Source organism: Protomyctophum bolini, assembly GCF_963924005.1.
Source record: "Protomyctophum bolini genome assembly, chromosome: 24".
In the NCBI taxonomy this organism is placed as follows: domain Eukaryota; kingdom Metazoa; phylum Chordata; class Actinopteri; order Myctophiformes; family Myctophidae; genus Protomyctophum; species Protomyctophum bolini.
In genome coordinates, this window is record NC_137885.1 from 28,044,337 (window position 1) to 28,064,145 (window position 19,809).

General features: G+C 45.4%; 1 protein-coding gene across 1 annotated transcript in view; it reads left to right on the top strand.

Annotated features, from left to right (window-relative positions):
• The window catches only part of LOC308311849 (receptor tyrosine-protein kinase erbB-4-like), a gene marked incomplete at its 5' end in the record, with an annotated part of 279,643 nt that overhangs the window by 149,198 nt on the left and 110,636 nt on the right, over positions 1-19,809 (top strand). The window contains 2 exons of the mRNA XM_080758624.1: positions 6,066-6,159; positions 12,255-12,412. Coding sequence (XP_080614750.1) covers positions 6,066-6,159; positions 12,255-12,412 — 252 coding nt within the window. The remainder of the gene's footprint in view (positions 1-6,065; positions 6,160-12,254; positions 12,413-19,809) is intronic.

A 19,809-nucleotide genomic window follows, 5' to 3' on the forward strand; every position in this document is an offset into this window, starting at 1 on the left:
CCTGGGCCTGAATATTGAAATATATGTATTTTTGTGAGCGGTGCCTCTGCTCCATTACGCAGCTATGTCTGTCCCTATGTGTACGTGTCTGTCCCAGGGACGTGCACACCAGTGTTGTTTTTGGCAGCAAATTTCTATTTTAGTTTTAGTCGTAGTCTCTTTAATAGTTTTCACTTAGTTTTAGTCACATTTTAGTCACCTGGAATGTTCTAGTGTTTAGTCTAGTTTTAGTCGACTAAATGTCATACGATTTTAGTCGACTAAAATGTGTTTTGACAGGCCTTGATGTCGTTGTAATGACATATTTTACACTTTGGTTGCTGCGACGCGTTGTGAGATTGTATATCTGCTATTTTCAGCATGCAACCCAGCATAAAACTGGATCTCTTACTCCCTTACTAACATTTTAGTCTAGTTTTTATTTGTTGACGAAATTGTCAGTATATTTAGTCTTAGTTTTAGTCATCATAGATTCGTTTTTATTTCGTTTTTATTTAGTTTTAGTCAGTGAAAAAAGGTAGTCGACGAACATTTTTCGTCTTAGTTTTAGTCGATGAAAACAACACTGGTGCTGCACACATACACATCAAAGGGGGCTTCAGCCCCTGCCCTTTTACCCGTCTGTAAAACAACTGCCCTCTCCAGACCACGGATGCAGCATTTACTAATTGTGAAAGAAATGCAAAATGCCACTCCTTTTCCATGCCATGCCACAAGGCAGCATTCATGCTATGTTTCCGAAGTCTCCTGCACTCGGAACACAGCATTTTGCGTTGAACACATTTGTTTAGAAATCCATGTCGTATACACCGCGTCTCCACTAGCGAGTCTCCACCACTACGAGTGCTGGGTTGCGCCCCGAAAAATAGCTGATATACAAGCTCTCAACGCGTCGAAAGCGCAACGCGTTGAGCATGTATATTTGCTATTTTTGTCCAAAAGTGCCCTCTGCCTCTCTGACCCTCTCCGACACGCACGTTTGTACGTTTCCACCTGACAGCGACAATACATTATATATATGTGACTAAATTTGACTGAGGGACTGCCATTGGATTTTTTTTAATTTCCGTCTCTTCATGTCATATGAAAGCAGGGAATCATAGCTTCAAATTGACATATTGGTTGTTCAGTTTGACCCACCAGTGTTGGAGATATGGCTTATAGAGTAATGTCTTGCAGAAAACAGCGAGTTGGGAAAACAGGCTTGAAACGTTCACTTCTGTGGACATTACAATGCTCTAACTTTGCTCTAACTTTACACCTAGCTACATGTTTAAGCATTTATTTCATATTTACATGTCGATTTCAGCTCTGACACTTATTTCAGACATGCTCTATAGTTAGTCTAGTATGTGAAGAGTCTGCCTGTGTAGCTGGAATTTGCGCGATGGCAGTCTCTCAGTCAAATCTGGTCACATATTTGTCTCCCCTCTCTTGCAACAAAGGGGACATTTATCCAGCCACCCCACCTACGTTTAGGATTCCCCCGGACAGCTCCCGAAGAGAAATCTAATTTACTGCGAAACAAGCGAAAGAAAGAAAGGAGAAAGAGTGGTGGGTGGGTGGGTGAATGGGCAGATGGTTTAACCCATTTTGGGCGGGAACCCCTTTTCGTGTTTCAAGCATTATGTTATGCTTTAGCTATTGAATAATAGCAGATCTACAAGCTCATAGCGCGGCACTCGGGTTCATGGAACAACATTTTTTCAGATGGTGGTCGGCGGCCATACATATATTTCTGGGGGTCCTGGTCACTAAACTGCCTCCCCCTGGCCAGCCGGGGTGCCTGATGGAGGGGAAAGGAACTTGTTGGAATAACGTGTTCCTTCCACGCTTTACGTCCAACTAGGGAAACTCCCCCCTGTCAGGTGTAAAGGAGCAACTTGGACACTCCGGCATGAAGGAAGCATGAGTTCAAGTCCGTCGCTCTCCCCTTGTCCCCCATATATGGGGACTAGGTTGGTCTCCCCTTGTCCCCCATATATGGGGACTAGGTTGGTGGAGGGTGTGTAGAGCCCAGGATCACATTAGATAGATTGACACAGGGGTGAAAAATGAGTTACAAAATCGTGGGATAAAAAAATATATAAAAACAAAAAAATATTCTGGGGGTCCTTGACATGAAAACGTCTGAGAACCACTGATACAGAAACATGAGGTTTTTCAGAAAACTGTCAGGAGGCCTTTGTAGAATCGTTCCCAGGTCTAAATGGGTTAAAAGGATAGACACGACAGCGTTTTCGGTGGTGTTGGAGTGCTGTGGTGTTCCTTCCTCGCCATCGATCTGAAATGTGGTTTATAAAAGGGGACCCTGAGAGCTATTTGGATGACTATACAATATGTCTGAGGTCCCCTATTGGGAACAGTAATAGCTAATAACTGATATACCGTCCTGTCCCGCCCACCCCCCCCCCCCCCCCAAAAAAAGCCAGAGACATAAAAGTAAAACATTTGCGCTGTTGGTCCTTTCATTCCAATTTCATCTGATACGCTTTTAATGTGACACAGTTGGAAACTGAGAACCAAAAATCAGTTTCTTTCATTTTTTTCCCCCAGCTTTTTTTACAAACTTTTACAGCCACAAAGTTGCCAGAGCTTTTCTTTTTCCAGATTCATTACACATCAAACGGCATGAAAAAATCACACAGAATGATAACATGTCACATTTTTCACTACGAGATTGCATGGAGAGAAAAAAAATAACGCTCCAAAGGGAAGTGTTTGTGGCATGCATGCACGCTTGCACGCATGCACACGTCTAGTACAATGGTTCTCAAAGTAGGGTCCAGGGACCCCCAGGGGTGCTCGAGGGGGTTCCAGAGGGGTCCCCAGAAACAAAATGTTGATATATAGCATCAAAATCAGTTTAACCACAATAACCCTTATATATTTTGTACTTTGGCTATTTGAAAATAGCAGAACTATCAGGATGTAGAAGACATTTTTTTTTAAATCTGATCTCAGGTCAAAATGGGTTAAATCTCTTCCCCCCCCGCCTGTGAGCGTGTAGATCTGCTATTTTTCTCCAAACTGTCTGTGTGTGTGTGTGCGTGTGTGTGTGTGTGTGTGTGTGTGTGTGTGTGTGTGTGTGTGTGTGTGTGTGTGTGTGTGCGCCAATCGATTGCTCTGATGTGAAAAGTGTTTTTGATGGACGGCGGCTGTTATATTGACGACCGCCGGAGACGTGCACTTCAAAGGCGGGGATGAGGTTCTGATGCTGACACAAACAACACAAGAATCTGTCGATGGGATATGCACGCGCACATGCACACACACACACACACACACACGCACACGCACACGCACACGCACACACACACACACAGAGGAACATGCGGTGGGCCCTCAGGCACGCAGACAGAGAGAAAACATAAACCCATACGCACGTGATGGTGAAAAGTACTGAGACTTTTTACTAGAGTAAAAGTAGCAATACTACTTCTTTGTATTGTTTATTTTACAATACACTGTTGCACATATGCTGTACAATGACTGAATTTAACTTTTTACCAGAGTAAAGGTATTGTCATCAAAATATAATAATACTACTGCTACTACTAAAATAGTCGATTTACATCGTGAAGCATTCTCAGCGAAGTTCAGTATAAAACAGGGGTTAAGTTCTACTGTGTAACCCTTGTTCCCCGCTATTTAATCCGAAATTCTATTCTACGCTGCCTAGATTGTCTTATTACCTTTGAAGCATACTGCCAAAGTATTCGCAGCTTTGATCGGTAGTCAGATGGTTTGTTGTTGACGAGAATAACACGCCGCCATTACAATAAGAACAGCCTCCACAGCATGTTGTAGTCCAAACAAACCCACCGTTCACTTGCATTGAACTCATTTTCCCAGAAGCCCTAGCAGCCCAGAGCGGTTTCATCATCATAATGCGACGGCCTCGTCACAAACGCTCTTTCTTTGTAACCAAAGCTGTCAAATGATTGTAGTGGATATGAGCAAACACAGTCATGTGTAAAGCAGAAAAGTAACACCGAAAGTAAATCATGGGTACAAAAAGCACCTTCTCCTCCAAATAGACCGACTGCCCATAATGGAGGAGATTGAACAGTATGTTGCAAGCTGCTTTGCCTTACACTTGGACACGCACACACACACACACACACACACACACACACACACACACACACACACACACACACACACACACACACAGCGGTGCATACACACACAGCAGTTCAATAGTCTTCAGTGGCCTGCGGGGCTCATGGGGCGGCCTCTCACTAAATCTGATGCCTAAAACCCCAATATCCTCCTCCGTTGTTTACCTCCTGTCTATGGAAGAAGCACTGAGGCTGTCAGGCATTATATTACACACTAAATCATGACACGCACGCACGCGTGCACCCACACACACACACACACACACACACAGACACACACACACACACACAGAGAGCCAGGCTGAGCTAAGACTTATATTAAAACGTGGGTGAAAAAAGTCCCTTTCTTTTTTTTACGTCCACGTTTCAAGGTTCAGTTTTGAGACATTTTGAAAGAAGAAAATATATATAAAAATTAATATGACTTTCATAATGAGTACTTTTCATGTTTTGGTACTACCTTAGTATACTTTTGTACTTTAAACTTTGAATGTGGGACATTTACAGAAGTAACCCGAAGCATTTCTATGTTGTGGTATATTGATACTTTTACTTTTACTTACGTTTTCTGAAAAAAGCTATGTTTCTATGTCAGTCGTTCTTCGATAAAAAAAATAAATAGCAGACCTACAAGCTCGAGCTTGTAGATCTGCTATTTTTCAATAGCTAAAGCATAACATAATACTAACACGAAAAGGGGCCCCCCGCCCAAAATGAGTTAAGTAAACAAGCTTGTAGCTTGTAGATCTGCTATTTTCCAATAGCTTAAAGTTTAACATAATGCTTAGAACACCACAAGGGGTTCCCGTCCTGAATGGGTCAAACCATCCTATTCCGACCCCCTGATGGTGTCTCTCTGTCAGCGTATTGACCGTGTTTTAAGCCCCCGACTTGATGAAATAGTCTCAGAGAGTGAGGGAGGGAGGGGGAGAGGAGGGAGGGGGGGGGAGGGAGGTTTGGGGAACGTGGCCCGAGGGCTTTGTGGAAGAACTGAGAAGAATCTCTCCTCTTCTGGGCTGTGTGCGTTCCGTCCCCGCCTCACTACAACATGTCGTTTCTGTAGGCCATATAACCGATCAATATTTCAGTGTGACTCTGCTCTTAAATCTATTATGCATAATGGGCTTATTGTAATATCGTGGTATACTCTCTCGTTCTATCGCTCTCTTTCTACATAATGGGCTTATTGTAATATCGTGGTATACTCTCTCTTTCTATCGCTCTCTTTCTCGCCAACCGTCTTACTCTGGTACAATATTATTTTCTTCTTTCTTTAATATTTTTTTATCCCACGATTTTGCAACCCATTTTTCACCCCTGTGTCAATCATCTAATGTGATCCTGGGCTCTACACACCCTCCGCCAACCTGGGGAGAGCAACGGACTTGAACTCATGCTTCCTTCATGCCTGAGTGTCCAAGTTGCTCCTTTACACCTGACAGGGGGGGGAGTTTCCCTGGTTGGACGTATAGCGCGTGGAACGAACACGTTATTCCAACCAGTTCCTTTCCCCTCCATCAGGTGCCCCGGCTGGTACAATATTATTTTAAAACAAAATCCTTAATTTTCTAGGCCTCGATCGGTCAATCAATCAATCAATCAATCAACCAATCAACCAATCTATCTACAGTACAAGCTAATCTATGTTTGTATCCAACTAGCCAGCTTCTTGGCGGCGTTGGTTCAGCGGTAGAGTGGCTGGATGGTAACCGTAAGGTTGCCAGTTCGAACCCTGTGGTGCTCCCCTTAGAGTTAGTGTCGAAGTGTCCTTGAGCGCAAGACACTGAACCCCTAATTGCTCCTGATGTGCTGGTTGGTGCCTTGCATGGTTTCTGCCACCATCGGTGTGTGAATGTAATGCACAATCTCTGTAAAGCGCCTTGGATAAAGGCACCATTTACCATTTATTCTAATCTCCCCTCTCTCTCTCTCCCCCGACAGGGATGTGCGTGAGTTTGCCAACGACTCGATGTGTCTGGAGTGTGATGGCCAGTGTGACAAGATGGACGACGGCAGCGCCACGTGCCTCGGCCAGGTGAGAGAGAGCCACTGACCGTCGTCGTCCTTTTAACCCATTCTGACCTGAGATCAGATTCATACGAGGTTTCTCCACTGGACACACACTGGTCTGCTTATAACCCAGTCTGACCTTAGATCAGATTCATACAAGGTTTCCACTGGACACACACTGGTCTGATTAACCCATTCTGACCTGAGATCAGATTCATACGAGGTTTCCACTGGACACACTACTGGTCTGATTAACCCATTCTGACCTGAGATCAGATTCTAAAAAAATTCGTTATTCGATTTTTTCAAAAATAGCAGACCTACAAGCTCATAGCGCGCCACTCGGTGGCGCGCTATGAGCTTGTAGATCTGCTGTTTTTCAATAGCTAAAGCATAACATGATGCTAACACCAAAACGGGTTCCCGTTCAGATTGGGTTAACCAGAACGTTTCCCTTATCTCTCCGTCTTCAGCGACCACTTTTGCTCGTCATAAAAAAAAGACTTCTCGACTTATTATGAGGTGTTAAATAAAAAGTAAAATGGGATTTTTTTTCCTCTCTTCTTGGGCGAGAAAATTCCGAAGATATATTGGGTAATCTGTTAGCGAAGGAGAAAGCTAGGTTAATGAGTTTAATGACAAACTGCTCTCAACGCTTCAGGAGGTTTGCTTAACCCACTCTGACCTGAGATCAGATTCATACGAGGTTTCCACTGGACACACACTGGTCTGATGAACCCATTCTGACCTGAGATCAGATTCTAAAAATGTCAGTCGTTCTTCGATTTTTTTCAAAAAATATTTTTTTCAAGCTCATAAGCTATATGCTATATGCTATATATATATGCTATATGCTCATAAGCTATAAGCTTGTAGATCTGCTATAACACCAAAATGGGTTCCCGTTCAGAATGGGTTAAGGCGGGCGGGCAGGCGTGAGCGCGCGCCAAAAAACTGCATGCACGAATGCAGGTTTTTTTTGAGGTGTGTGTGTGTGTGTGTGTGTGTGCAGTGCAGTGCAGTGCACGCGCATACACACAGGAACTGTAGGCGTGCATGGTTCTCAAAACTCACACACTGGCACAAACAAAAGTTTGCTTTCTGACCTTCCGTGAAGTCGGGAGACTCACATCAGGGCCTCTGGCAAATGTTCAAATTTCCCCTTTCAAAATGCTGCATGTGCACATGCACATGCACATGCACGTGCACATGCACGTGCACATGCACGCGCACATGCACATGCACATGCACATGCACATGCACATGCACATGCACATGCACATGCACGTGCACGTGCACGTGCACATGCACATGCACATGCACATGCACATGCACATGCACATGCACATGCACATGCACATGCACATGCACATGCACATGCACATGCACATGCACATGCACACGTGCAGCAGTAGCACTTACGTCTGCACAAACGCCTATTATGATGGGGATGCCAGGATACATTTTGGAAGAGGAACCCCCTTTAAGGACCCCCAGGGGTCCTTAAAGGGGGTTCCACGGGGGGGGTCCCCAGCTAAATGTGTTAACCCATTCTGAACGGGATCGCATTTTGGTGTTAGCATCATGTTATGCTTTACCTATTGAAAAATAGCAGATCTACAAGCTCATAGCGCGCCACCGAGTGGCGCGCTATGAGCTTGTACGTAGGTCTGCTATTTTTGAAAAATCGAAGAACGACTGACATTTTTAGAATCTGATCTCAAGTCAGAATGGGTTAATCAGACCAGTGTGTGTCCAGTGGAAACCTCGTATGAATCTGATCTCAGGTCAGAATAGGTTAATACAGCATACCACAATCATTTTCAAACACTTTATCCACTTTCTGGAAAATAGCACACCTAGCTGTCCCAGACTCGTCTCGTGTGACACTGCAGCGTGAGAACGTCTGCTATATAAAAGCCTGTTCGTTCAGCCATTTATTTATGCAAAACATAAATACATAAAAGTCCACCCGGTTGAAGATGACGCCTCTGTGCTTTGCTCTGAAGTCATGTTTGATTACGCCAGCTCCATGTTTGTTCAGCTCCTCATGTCGTGTTTGATCATGCTCGCTCTCTGTGAGATCCCGATACCCTGGGAATACAGTACGCATTTAAAATGGTACAGGGAAAAAAAGAAAAACCCTGAAATGATGGCCTAACCCATTCTGAACGGGAACCCATTTTGTTATTAGCATCATGTTATGCTTTAGCCTTTTGAAAAATAGCAGATCTACAAGCTCGTAGCGCGCCACCGAGTGGCGCGCTACGAGCTTGTAGGTCTGCTATTTTTGAAAAATCGAAGAACGACTGACATTTTTTAGAATCTGATCTCAGGTCAGAATGGGTTAATCAGACCAGTGTGTGTCCAGTGGAAACCTCGTATAAATTTGATCTCGGGTCAGAATGGGCTAAAAGGAGAGAAGGCCGTCACTAACATCCGTACAGGTCATCCTCCTCTGGTGAACACTGCAGATTCCATGGCAGACCAGCCAGCAAGTTGCGTTTAGTTTTTCTTCCACAAGCACATTTTCTACAAGCAGAATTCCTGCCAGAGATACAAACCAGCATGAGTGCAAAGAGCCCGGAGGAGCCCGGTCTGGAAGCATCACACATACTGTATTCACACACACACGCCCGGGCACTCGTGTTTGTAAATATATATATATATACAGTATACGCCAGATTGTAAGCAGGGTTGGTGTAGTATCTGTATAAAGGGGGGGAGGGAGGGAGGGAGGGGGGAGGGGAGTCAGATATGCTTGTCTTGTGGTTTTTGACAGCAGGATGTACAGTATTGCTTTCTAACGATGTGAACAGGAAGGTGACGGACAGCTCACTTCCCTCTCACAGATTCATGCCGTGTTTATTAATAAACACTGTGTTCACTACTCTGTGGCTGCACGCCGCTGTGATGTTTGTGAACGCACAGACACGTGATGTTTGTGAACGCACAGACACGTGATGTTTGTGAACGCACAAACACGTGATGTTTGTGAACGCACAAACACGTGATGTTTGTGAACGCACAGACACGTGATGTTTGTGAACGCACAGACACGTGATGTTTGTGAACGCACAGACACGTGATGTTTGTGAACGCACAGACACGTGATGTTTGTGAACGCACAGACACGTGATGTTTGTGAACGCACAAACACGTGATGTGAGGTGCACAGACGTGATGCGTGGGGGGTGCACAGACGTGATGCGTGGGGGGTGCACAGACGTGATGCGTGGGGGGTGCACAGACGTGATGCGTGGGGGGTGCACAGACGTGATGCGTGGGGGGTGCACAGACGTGATGCGTGGGGGGTGCACAGACGTGATGCGTGGGGGGTGCACAGTCCTGGACTGGGGCAAAAATTCGGCCCGGGCATTTTCGCGTGAATTTGGCCGACCAGACCGGCCGGCCCACCACAACCAGCGCGCAGATAGCAGAAACTCTACCGCCCCGCTCCGTCGCGGCACACACAAACAAACAAGCCCTAATAATACCACCACTTTTACAGAACAGCATAGGCCTAAATGATACAAACCAACAGACACAACCCTTTTGTAGAGGGTTTATTTGTCACTCACTGATACAGGTACAGTGACATTATCATGATGGCACTGGCAGAATGGCAGCACGCCCGGACCTTTCCTGGTGGCCTGTCGCCTATTGGCCTGCCTGTCCCTGTGGCCAGTCCAGCCCTGCACTGGCAGTAGAACGAAATGATGTGGCTAATAAATTGCCTCTTGTACTCTTCAGAAGACAACTGAAGAGAGATGCATGTGGTGATGTATCCATGATTCAGCATCTCTATAGTGTCCCCGAGTCATATTTAATTCTTAATGCGGCTTATTGATCCATGTAGAGCAGAAATGACCGGCCAATTGTTTACTCTTAATTAACGTAATAGTTCCCCCGTTGCAATATATCATCTCAATAGAGCATCTCGGTTTAATTGTGGTTCACATGCTTCCTATTTGGAAGAGTGTGCCTGCCTGCCTGCCTGCCTGCCTGCCTGCCTGCCTGTCTGCCTGTTTGTCTGCCTGCCTGCCTGCCTGCCTGATCTACCTCAATCATGGGTTCTCAAAGTGGGGTCCGGGGACTCGTGGGGAGGGGGTTGCTAAAATGATTCATCAGTTTTAATGCCGTGATTAAACAATCGTGTTCCAAGAACTCCCTGCCGTATTTTCACTAACCTTTTGAAGAGCCACTGACTGTGCCCGACTTGATAGCTCCTTTGTCATGAAAATACACTTTGAAACGGTGTAATCCCAAAAATATAATCCAAAGTGGCGATCACAACAAGGAGGAACGAGCACCGCACAGCACGACCACCGCAATTTCCCTTAGCCCATTCTGACCTGAGATCAGATTCATACGATGTTTCCACTGGACACACACTGGTCTGATTAACCCATTCTGACCTGAGATCAGATTCTAAAAATGTCAGTCGTTCTTCGATTTTTCAAAAATAGCAGACCTAGTGGCGCGCTACGAGCTTGTAGATCTGCTATTTTTCAATAGCTAAAGCATAACATGATGCCAACACCATAATGGGTTCCTGTTCAGAATGGGTTAACACAGCATCACAATTATTGTAACCACTTTATCCATTTATACGTTGGCTATTCAAAAATAGCAGATATATACAGTACAATGTCACAGTGCTACATCTAAAATGTCTAAAAAACCTTCTCTTGTGGATGGACGTTCCTGGCATGAAACGGTTTGAGAACCACTGTCCTATATCAAGGTCAAGGTAAACGTCATCGTCCACATTGAGAATTTGTCTCTGTGCTTTCACCGCGGCTGCAGCCATACATAAAACATCAGTGACAAACAAAAACACACAACAGAGGGAGACGCACCGTAGTGTGGATAATCTGACCTCTCACAGTCACTGCTGTATCAGAGCCTCGTTCAACATTTTAGTATTGTAGCTGGTATACACACCATTCTTTAAACCTGAATTAGGTAGAACCTTTTTTCTACCTTCTCCCAGAGGGCAGAAGTACAAACTCTTCCATTTCAAACATGGGTAACATCACCAACAATTGTTTTAGGCCTGTTTTAGTGTAGCCTGCTCATGAATAGACTGCAGAGAGGGGAGTTGTCTTACCCCTATGATCTTCCCTGCAGTCTGCACCAGTCTGAACTATTTGGACCTCGGTTGCACAGAGATTCCCGAAACCAAACTGTGATGCCAAATCTGACCAGACTTTCCGATATCTAACTGTGTTATTTCACCCTGTCTCCCTGCCAGGGTCCTGACCAGTGGTGAGGTGTCTCCACTTCAAGGAACTAACTGTGTTGTTTCACCCTGTCTCCCTGCCAGGGTCCTGACCAGTGGTGAGGTGTCTCCACTTCAAGGAACTAACTGTGTTGTTTCACCCTGTCTCCCTGCCAGGGTCCTGACCAGTGGTGAGGTGTCTCCACTTCAAGGACTAACTGTGTTGTTTCACCCTGTCTCCCTGCCAGGGTCCTGACCAGTGGTGAGGTGTCTCCACTTCAAGGAACTAACTGTGTTGTTTCACCCTGTCTCCCTGCCAGGGTCCTGACCAGTGCGTGAGGTGTCTCCACTTCAAGGAACTAACTGTGTTGTTTCACCCTGTCTCCCTGCCAGGGTCCTGACCAGTGGTGAGGTGTCTCCACTTCAAGGAACTAACTGTGTTGTTTCACCCTGTCTCCCTGCCAGGGTCCTGACCAGTGGTGAGGTGTCTCCACTTCAAGGAACTAACTGTGTTGTTTCACCCTGTCTCCCTGCCAGGGTCCTGACCAGTGGTGAGGTGTCTCCACTTCAAGAACTAACTGTGTTGTTTCACCCTGTCTCCCTGCCAGGGTCCTGACCAGTGGTGAGGTGTCTCCACTTCAAGGACTAACTGTGTTGTTTCACCCTGTCTCCCTGCCAGGGTCCTGACCAGTGGTGAGGTGTCTCCACTTCAAGGAACTAACTGTGTTATTTCACCCTGTCTCCCTGCCAGGGTCCTGACCAGTGGTGAGGTGTCTCCACTTCAAGGAACTAACTGTGTTGTTTCACCCTGTCTCCCTGCCAGGGTCCTGACCAGTGCGTGAGGTGTCTCCACTTCAAGGAACTAACTGTGTTGTTTCACCCTGTCTCCCTGCCAGGGTCCTGACCAGTGCGTGAGGTGTCTCCACTTCAAGGACGGTCCCAACTGTGTGGACAAGTGCCCGGACGGCCTACAGGGCGCCAACGGCTTCATATTCAAGTTCGCCAAGGCCAACAACAACGAGTGCCACCCTTGCCACGTCAACTGCACCCAGGGGTAGGAGCTGTTTGTGTGTTTTTGTGAGAATTTGGTGAGAATTGTGACTGACATGGCTCCTCCTCAGAGGCGTCCTCGGAGTGTGTGTGTGCGTGCGTGCGTGCACGCTCGTAATTCCGTGCATCTCCTTTAAGCACATAATTGCTGTCTTGCATTGTGGTTATCCGCTTATACCCTAGGCTTAACCCATTCTGCACGGGAACCCCTTTTGGTGTTAGCATCATGTCATGCTTTAGCTATTGAAAAATAGCAGATCTACAAGCTCGTAGCGCGCCACCGAGTGGCGCGCTACGAGCTTGTAGATCTGCTATTTTTTTTAAATCAAAGAACGACTGACACAGAAACATAGCTTTTTTCAGAAAACTGTCAGGATGTAGAAGACATTTTTAGAATCTGATCTCAGGTCAGAATGGGTTAATGTGGTTTCACATCAATACTGAGATTGCTAAGAAGCATTACTAGAGAGAGAGAGCGAGAGAGAGAGAGAGAGAGAGAGGCTGACTGACAGACAGGGGATGACTCAGTCTCTCAGCATGTATACTCTGCTAACTATAGGCTGCCTGAAAGAGATGGATGGGGGTGAGTTCAGGCCAGGAGGTTTCTATATATGGAAGAAGACATAGTAAGCATCAGCTAAACGGCAGACACGGAACATGATGTTGAGCGTTGGGTGAGATGGATAGCTCTACTCGGTATAGCTATGTTTGTAAGTCCAAAATAGAGTCATCTTTATCTGTTGCTTTATGTGTTCCCCGAGCCGTGAGCGAACGAACGAACCAGGTTTAGCAATTCCATGATGCGACGTGCATTGTTTCTTTAAGCGTGTTGTCCTCAATACAAATCCACACACATTTCATTCCGTATCGGTACAAACTCTTTTCTGTGTCACACTCTCCTTATAGCTCAGTACTGCACCAACCAGCTTATTTGACGCAGTAAGAAAACAATAGACAGTGATTGATGGTTGTTAAACTACCCCAACAATGTGCGCGCCTCCACTCAACGGAGTCCCAGCACAAGCTCCCAGTTCCACTGGGACACGCCGGCATCCCAATGAACTGAGCTGAGTTTCCTGACTGGACTTTGCTTTGCACATTGTCTGTGACAGGTGTGCGACAGTGGCGTGCACAGATAGACACTAGGGGTCCACCACCTGCCCTTTGCCCTCTGGACAGCAATGTGCCCTTAAAAATATTTTTTTTTTTTGCTTGCTTACCTTGCTCTCGTTTCCATATGTGACCCCTCCCAATATTTTCAACCACAAGTCGGCTCTAATGAAATTCACAATAGTCCAATTTTTGGTGGTTTTCGTTTTTGGCCACATTAACACAGTCGGAATGTTAAAGAATGTTTTTATTCCATCAGAAAGTCGTTTTAGTGTCATTAAGTCGTGTCAAATGTCTCTATAATTACAGATTATTTTGCGTATTTTGGGGCAAAGCAAAACAAAGCAAAGTTCTTTGTTAATCAATGCTAACTAGACATACAGCTTCCCTGCTAAAGTATATGCAGGGCAAATTCTGTACTTTGGGGTTTCCGGTTCAACAATTTCAATGAGCAATACATCATATGAAAGGTTACAGTGTGCAGTTTCATAATATGTAAAGAACTGAAAAATGACCATTTCCCCCTTTGTATATCAAACCACTGTCCCCGGTCACATATCGCTAAATAATCCATCGCGTTCATATTTTTGAACGAGAGGCAGGTGAGAAATGAAGTGAGAAATGAAGAGCTTAGTATATCCATCAGATCAAAACCACGGAGAGCGCCCTGGATTAGGAGAGACGAGGGATTCTTTCTGCCGCGGTAAACAGGGAAGTGACCGGACGGGACCGCGCATGAACGCAAAGCCAAGCGTACGGTGGCCTTGGGGTCCAACTAAAAAAAAGAAATAAAAAAACACGTCAAAGCACCTGTTCGGTTGGATTGCTTATGATGTGTGGTCACGTCGGGTTGACTGAACCAGTTAACCCATTTTGGGGCGGGAACCCCTTTTGGTGTTTTAACTAAGCATTATGTTATACTTTAGCTATTGAAAAATAGCAGATCTACGAGCTCATAGAGCTACGAGCTTGTACGTAGGTCCGCTATTTTAAAAAAATCGTGAAAATGCGACACAAAACTTTGAATATATATTCTTTCAGAAGACTTTATTTTATTTCGACGTCAGGCCTAAATGGGTTAAGGCAACCGGCCGGTTCCACGCACTGCACAAGGTGCCCTTTTTTCACCTGAGCACCTGCCCCTCTAAATGTCTGTGCACGCCACTGAGGTGCAACGTAATTTTCTTTCTTCCAAATCAGGGAATTAGTTTTTCTTCCAAGGACGGACCCTCAGCTTTGTATGCATTATTATTAGGCCACCGATCCCCCATAACTCTGATGGTGTTCAAATGGAACCAAATGGATCTGGTTCCTTATGGACGCCTTAGAGGCTCCCAGGGGGTCCATAAGGAACCAAATGGACCCGTTTGGTTCCTTATGGACCACCCCCCCGGACACCACTTTGAGAATCCCTGGTGTAATCCGCTATTTTGTCCTCTGTGACATTTAATTTAAATCCTATAATTAGCCAAATAAAAAACATTATAATACTTCACAAGCAAGCTCTGATTTTGGGGGAGGGGGGGGGGGGGATTAAACGCAACTTTTAATTGTAGTTAAACTCCATCTCCAGGCGATCATTAAAATGTCCCTGCATGCCTGCGTCGCTCTGAAAGTTTTAAGCGTGAGCGTGCAGCTGCCTGATCCCCATTGTTTTACGACAAGAATACAGTAATCACACGTAACAAAGGATGTTTTCTCCTCGCCGACCATAGCTGTCTCTCCAGTCACTCAGAGCACGTGAATAACACAGTTCCCGGAGAGCAAAATGACGCAGCCAGTGATCTGAATAGCATGGCTGAGTACGAGGGGAGGACAGCATCGATGCATGCAGGGGTCTCCAGTTTACACCCATTAACCCATTTAGGCCTGACCTCGAAATTTAAAAAGAATATATTTTTAAATGTATTTTTTTCCTGAAAAACCTCATGTTTCTATATCAGTGGTTCTCAATATTTCATGTCAAGGACCCCCAAAAATATATGAAATTGGCCGCCCTGAAAATGTGTTGTTTCAGGGACCACCTCCCCAGAAGCAAAGATTTGAGTTAAAAACGTTCGCTCTGAAAGAGTATATATTCATAGCTTTGCACCACATGTTCATGATTTTTCAAAAATAGCAGACCTATACAAGTTCATAGCGCGCCACTTGGTGGCGCGCTATGAACTTGTAGATCTGCTAGAGCTTGTAGATTGAGCTTGTAGATCTGCTGTTTTTCAATAGCAAAATTATAACAATGTATGTAACCACCAAAAGGGGTTCCCGCTCAAAATGGATTAAGACCTGAGGCCTGTCTTCTAAATCCTAACCGTTTTCTGTATCAGTGGTGCTCAAACAAGGACTCCCATGATTATATACTATTGGCCCCAGGGGTGTCATTATATAGGGCCCTATATCTGACACCCCTGGGGCCAAATACATATAATCGTTTAGGGCATTCTGACGTCGTGTGCACCTGCCAACTCTCGAGGTCCATTTGACTAAGTACAGCATTTAAGGTCTTAAGTGGTTAAAAGGAAAGCCTATATAATGAAGGCTTGCAATTAAGGTCAGACCTTCAGATGCATTATCGCACATTATCATCGAAGTATGCATTAAACTATGCAAATAAATCACTGGGATTGACCTACGACGTTACAATATAAATACATCCCGATTACCATTAGTGTCGATTTCCTGTTAAAAAGAGCTTAAGAACTATACCGGGTTTGCTGTATTGTGTTGGAAGTGTCTCATAACCCACGTTGGGCGGGAACCCCTTTTGGTGTTAGCGTTATGTTATGCTTTAGCTATTTAAAAATAGCAGATCTACAAGCTCGTAGCGTGCCACCGAGTGGCGCGCTACGAGCTTGTAGGTCTGCTATTTTTTTGAAAAATCGAAGAACATAGCTTTTTCAGAAAACTCAGGTCAAAATGGGATAATTGAGGAACAATCTTCAAACGCTTGTGAAATGGGACGAATGAATGCATAACTCTCTCAGCAGAGGCGCGTGATAAGGAGCGTGTTGTGGAAGGCACTCACAAACACAAAGCTGCCTGTCGCACTAATGCCCAGCAATGAAAAAGAGTGCCAGTGTTGCACGCACGCATGCAACGCACAAGCAGACGCACAAGCAGACGCACGCAGACGCGCGTACGCACGCACGCAACGCAACGCACGCACGCTCTCTGTGATTGCTTGCTAATTAGCTGTTTGGTGCAGAGTGGGTTTGGAAGTGCTGCCCTGGATTCACATCCTAAGTTAGTGCATGGTCCTCTAATTTGTTCTGCTTGGCATCATGCACACACACGCGCGCGCACACATGCACACACAGACACATACACACACATGCACGCACGAGCGCGCACGCACGTGCACATACACTGCTTAGCATGCGTTCATTTTTGAAGAAGCTGAGTGTAATCAACAGAGATCGTTGTGCACGTATTTACGTGCGCGTGTGTGTGTGTGCGTGTGCGTGTGCGTGTGCGTGCGTGTGTGTGTGTGTGTGTGTGTGTGTGTGTGTGTGTGTGTGTGTGTGTGTGTTCACAGCATATAATCCATGCCCCGTCACGATGTCTGTGTCGTGCGAGGACGAGAATAGGCAGGCCGGAGTATAGCAGATCTGCGACGCGTGGTGAGCTTGCAGATCTGCTATTCTCGGCATCGCCAGCGACACTGCGGTGCGACAGAGACGTGTAGATCAGACGTAGACCAGAGTAGATCTCCTCTCACCTGCAGCTCAAAGTAAAGCTCCACTTGTCATGATGTGTGTGCAAAGTTTCGCAACTCTTCCAGTACGCTTTATAGCGCCTCAAAAAACAGGGATTCATTCGGGGGGAATAATGAACAAAGGACAAAATAATCATTGCGATTGCAATAGGGTCTCTCTCTCTCGCACTATACCGTGCACTATAGTGCTGTAACAGCCTTTATTATCGCTACAGGAGGGCCATGCTGAGCTCATGCTGCAATCTGCCCATTAGATGGAGATATAACAACGTTGTGTGCAACGTCGGGACATGCTGGCCTCAGGGCGCTGTGTCTTGGTTTGGGAGTACGAGTGGAAGTTTTGGGGCCTAATGATGGCACTAGAGAGAGAGAGAGAGGGCTGTGCAGTCGCCAGAATGGGCAGTTGTCGCTCTCGCAGCGCCACGGTAGTGCACAGACAAGGTCATGGCGGTCCAGACAGTAGTTGTATAGACACACGTAGCTACTAGTAGTATTAAGTACATTTTATGTATAACCCATTCTGACCTGAGATCAGATTCTAAAAGTGTCTTCTACATCCTGACAGTTTTCTGAAAAAGCTATGGTTTCTATGTCAGTTGTTCTTCGATTTTTCAAAAATAGCAGACCTACAAACTCGTAGCGCGCTATGAGCTTGTAGATCTGCTATTTTTCAATAGCTAAAGCATAGCATAATGCTAACACCAAAAGGGGTTCCCGCCACCTTTCAAAACAATGTTACAAAGTGCTGTACGACAACAACGTAAAACAATTACCAGGCTTTTGTTTTGGCGGATAAGTATAAGCCTTGGGACCGAGGCTACCTCTGGCCCCCAAAAAACACTGTGCGTGTTTTGTACATGTAAGGAACTGTACAAGTGCATTCATGAGGTCTATTGATCGACCCAACATCTTTTACATCTTTTACATCAACAGAGGGAAAAACAGCAACACAAAGGAACGCCTTCATGTGCACCAAACAGTCGCTGAAGGGCATTTACTCTGGAGAATTATAGAAATAAAGCAAAGAAAAATATGCAGTTCTAGTTATAAGCCTCTTTTATGTTACCGAGGTCAGCTAAGGGTCCACAGGGTTTGTTCGGTGGCCATCTTGGAATTGATGACCACATGCATAAAAATGCTGATATTCAATCACTTCTGAACCAGGCAATAATAATAACTTTGTCGTGTCATTTTGAGGTCATTGACAGCTGATATTTTGCTAGTTTGTTCCACAATAGATTGTTTTGCAACAAAAAAAACAAGTAGCCTTGCCGAGCCATGAGGCCCATAGGGGCAGGAGCCTATCTCCTGTTTCTGTAGCCATGAGGCCCATAGGGGCAGGAGCCTATCTCCTGTTTCTGTAGCCATGAGGCCCATAGGGGCAGGAGCCTATCTCCTGTTTCTGTAGCCATGAGGCCCATATGGGCAGGAGCCTATCTCCTGTTTCTGTAGCCATGAGGCCCATAGGGGCAGGAGCCTATCTCCTGTTTCTGTAGCGTGAGGCAGCTTGATGTACAAGTACACCCCCTGGACATGACGCTAGTATGTCACATGGACTTATACCCCCAATCCAACCCTTGATGCCGAGTGTCAAGCAGGGAGGCATTGGGTCCCATTTTTACAGTCTTTGGTATGACCCGGCCGGGGATCGAACCCCAGTCTCAGGGCGGACACTCTAACCACAAGGCCACTCGGCTGTTTTGCAACAGCCGCATGTTTATTATATCAATTGCAAGTTTATTATTTGAAAATCACTCTTGACATTGATGGTTCAATCACGCGCTGCAATTTGGTGGTCACACACAAACGAGTCACTCCAGGGAACTGTTACAGTATGCCAAATTAATTATAAACCACACATGCACGTAAAACAACAACCCCAATAAACACATTCCTATGTGCACCATCCTACAGTAACAGGCACAACGAAACATGAAGTGTTGTTTTTGACAGCAAATTTAGATTTTAGTTTTAGTCACATTTTAGTTGTTAAATGTATTTTGGAGTGCCTTGATGCCGTCGTAATGGCTGATGTTACACTTGCTGAAAATAGCCGATCTACAAGTTCACAACGCGTCACAGCGCGACGTGTTGTGAACTTGTAGATAGAACCAAGTGTAAAATGACTTATACTGGATCTCTTGTCCACTAGTCCCTTCCTAACACTAACACTCAATATATTTAGTACAGTTTTAGTCGTCATAGCTTAGTTTTCATTAAGTTTCCATTTAGTTTTCATCAGTGAAATAGGTAGTCGACGAACATTTTCCGTCGACTAAATCAACACTGCAATGGACAACAAACGTTGGGCAAGCAGGGAATGCCTCCTAGGGCCAGCTAACAGGGAATGACTCTTTGGGCCAGCTAACAGCCCAGAACATTCTGGGCTGAGTTATTCTCCATTGGTTGCCAGAGAGCGATAAGACCCGTTACCCGTTTCCCAAGCGCTTCTTTGATTGATCATTCATGCAAGAGATATGCTGTGGAACAACTGATTCTTAAGCACTCTCATAATAACTATATTATTCTTCCGCTTTGGAATATCCAACGAGATTGCCAACGATCTGTTTTTTTTTTGT